This window comes from Puntigrus tetrazona, chromosome 18, assembly GCF_018831695.1.
Source record: "Puntigrus tetrazona isolate hp1 chromosome 18, ASM1883169v1, whole genome shotgun sequence".
Taxonomy (NCBI): Eukaryota; Metazoa; Chordata; class Actinopteri; order Cypriniformes; family Cyprinidae; genus Puntigrus; species Puntigrus tetrazona.
The window spans coordinates 15,812,289-15,815,443 of NC_056716.1; the positions used below are offsets into that span (position 1 = coordinate 15,812,289).

At 44.1% G+C, this 3,155-nt stretch overlaps 1 protein-coding gene across 2 annotated transcripts in view; it reads left to right on the forward strand.

Moving 5' to 3' along the window:
• ubl7b (ubiquitin-like 7b (bone marrow stromal cell-derived)) overlaps nt 1–2,565 on the forward strand; it is a 4,183-nt gene extending 1,618 nt beyond the window's left edge. The window contains exons 4-11 of one of the 2 annotated variants that reach the window (XM_043264776.1): nt 1–53; nt 568–652; nt 726–783; nt 1,006–1,097; nt 1,187–1,236; nt 1,750–1,926; nt 2,063–2,149; nt 2,311–2,565. The exon at nt 1–53 is cut by the window's left edge and continues 30 nt beyond it. In XM_043264776.1, the coding sequence (XP_043120711.1) occupies nt 1–53; nt 568–652; nt 726–783; nt 1,006–1,097; nt 1,187–1,236; nt 1,750–1,926; nt 2,063–2,149; nt 2,311–2,451 (743 nt within the window). In that variant the 3' untranslated portion in view covers nt 2,452–2,565. The remainder of the gene's footprint in view (nt 54–567; nt 653–725; nt 784–1,005; nt 1,098–1,186; nt 1,237–1,749; nt 1,927–2,062; nt 2,150–2,310) is intronic. The other variant, XM_043264777.1, reaches the window with a different exon arrangement.
• The last annotated feature ends 590 nt before the right edge of the window (nt 2,566–3,155 follow it).

The following is a 3,155-nucleotide window of genomic DNA, read 5'->3' on the forward strand; positions in this document are numbered from 1 at the left end:
AGTTCAGGACGCTCCGGGCCGCTCTGCTCTCCAGCGGAGTCTACAGAGACGCGGTACACGCTTCACTCCCTTTCAGACAATATTAGAGCGTCAGGTTAACATGCATGCGAGGTCAAACACGCTTTCGCTGTCTTATAAGAAGCATTTGTTTTTACCTAGCTTGCTCAACCATTCCCAAATAATTTGCCCGACGATAAATGTTTCCAAACCTCCGGTCGATTTCATCTTAACGCTCTAGAGGTGAAGAATGGATTGCATTTTTTGTTCAGACCAACGAAGAAAGCGAGAAGTGGATGGCAGTATGCTAATGTTTTATTTTGACTTGTGTCCCTTTTAAAAAGCGTCTGCGTCAGTGATGTGACTCTGCCAGTGTTTGTTTTACATCTTTGGGCATAATTATGAATTTTCACTTGGACATGTATTTAGAAATTATGAAGTAATACTTAATTATGGCGGCTTTGTAGATAAACTGACCCATAAACTGCATGTGATGGTGTGTTCCTCATCACTTCCTGTGGCGGTCACGTGTTCGACGGCAGTGATGGTTTGCTGTTCCTCTGCTGGCAGGTCTTTAAGATGCTCTCTGATAAGGAGTCTCTGGAGCAGATCATGGTGGCCTCGCCGGGACTCAGCTCAGACCCGGTGGCTTTAGGTAGGTTTGCTGTGAAGCAGCTCGCCGCTTCGATGGAGTCCATCTCTCATCGGCTCCTTGGCATGTTTTTCAGGAGTGCTCCAGGATAAGGACCTGTTCGTTCAGTTCACAGACCCGAAGCTGCTGGACATGTGAGTCTCCCTGAAGCCTCCCTGTGGGCCTAGCGAGACGGTGGAGATTGAGTTAAATATTTTAAGAAACAAGTATTGAAAAGTGTGTGCGTTTCCAGACCTTTTTATGCACATTTTTAGAAAGTATGTGCATCTTGGCGTTTCCGTTTAGTTGTTTTTTTTTATGCTATATTCAAAATGTGTGTATGGAAGCCGGGTGAATGATGAGTGTTGCTCTCTCAGACTGATCGGGTCTCACCCGGCGCTGGTCAACGCCATCATCCTGGTCCTGCAGTCGGTGTCCCCTGCGGCCCGCTCCTACAGAGACACGCCAGGTAGAGATCACACACACAGCGTCTCAGCGAGGCTTACAGCAGAGTCCAACGTGTGTGTGTGTGTGTGTGTGTGTGTGTGTGTGTGACAGGAGGATTTCTGTTCGATGGCATGTCGGACGATGAGGACGATTTCCAATATGTAAGTTTTTCTCCTTTTTAATATGAAAATGTTATGACATTAAAATATTTTGTGTGTAGAGAAGGGATGACTTATTGTTGTTGAAAGGAGAATTGTTATCATCATTATTATTATTATTATTACAGTAAAAGAAGATATTATGATAAAGTGAATTATTTTTATTATTCTACTAAGCACTTAGGTTCCAAAAGGAGGAGCTAAACTCTCTGCAGAATCTTGATTGGTTGACTAGAATCATTTATTTCTAATTTAATATTTTCACACGGACAATAGATGTTTCTCAAGAAATGCATAAAGGATATAGCTTATATAAAACTAAAAACTCACATACAAAAAAGCTCTTTAGAGATTAAACATGACATGTAATTAATTCTAGGTGTATTCAGGAGGTATTTGTAATCTCATGAATTTATTATGTACAGAGTTTTTTTTTCTTTAGTAATAGTGTAGTGATATTACATCTGAGAAAGATGTCTGTAGACCGTAGTGTAATGAACACGGTGTTGTGTGAAGCAGGGAAGCGGCGGCTCCTCGAGGCCCCAGCGAGCGTCTGCAGGCTCCAGGCCCCTCACGTTTGGTCACAGCGGAGCCGCGGGGCCCCGGCCCATCACTCAGAGCGAGCTAGCATCCGCGCTAGCGCTAGCAAGCGCTCCGGAGAGCAGCAGCGTCGCTCCCACGCGGAGCACTCAGGTCTCACACACACACACACACACACACACACACACACACACACACACACACACACACACACACACACACACACACACACACACGCGAGTATGAGTTCTCAGGCGTCTGAAGACACTCACTGTTCTTCACTCTGCAGGAGACTTCAGGAGCTCGCCTCAGCAGCAGTCTGCTCAGTCACGCTCTACAGCAGGCTCTACAGACCTCTGGAGTGAGCTCAGCACAGGTGACACACACACACACACACACACACACACACACTCTCAGGACCTTAATTTCTAGGTAAACTGTGCCTTTACGTCATTTAAAGTGTGTGTCTGTTTCTAACCGCTCGTCACTAGATAAAAAGGTGTGTGTGTGTGTGTGTGTGTGTGTGTGTGTGTGTAGGGCCGCTGGCAGGCACAGATGCAGCAGCTGAGGGATATGGGGATCCAGGACGAGGAGGTGGCTCTGCGAGCGCTGACCGCTGTGAACGGAGACCTGCAGGCCGCTCTGGAGCTCATCTTCTCTGGAGGAGCAGGACTGTGATGTGAATGACCAGGACACACACACACACACACACACACACTGTCTTTACCTTCAACACCTGCTTTTGTTGAGTTTTTTACTTTTTGTCTAAATAAAGTTTAATTAAATAATGCAGCATTGTGTTGATCTGTCCAGGATAAACCTTTAGACTCGTGTGTTTGCAAATATAACTCACAGAACCGTCAGGACGGTCCATTTCGTGAAATTAACATTAATACATTAAAACTTTCCCTCGATGTATTTATTATTATAGGACAATATCTGACTGAGATATGTCAATATCTGATTCTTAGTAATATGCATTTTTAGCTATGCTTTTATATATTTATGGTAGAAAATATTTTCATAGAACGTGATCTTTATTTAATATCCTAATGATATTTGGCATGTAATGCACTGTATGAGCACGAGATGGCGCTGTAAGACCGTATAAGAGACTGGTGTCTGCGTGGAGCTGCTTCTGCTACCAGCTTATAATAAAAAGAACACCTATATTAATATTACAGGTCATCAGCTCAACAGAGGCTGTGAAGTCTGGGACAGGGAACTCATACTCTGGCTTTAAATCACATTCATCCACAGCATTCCTCTTCATTTATAAAGAAACATAACCTATATATAGTGTCCTCAGGAGGGTTGCTATGGAGACCATACTTCATGACATCACAGATCAGCACTTTACACCCCATTCATGACATTATTTG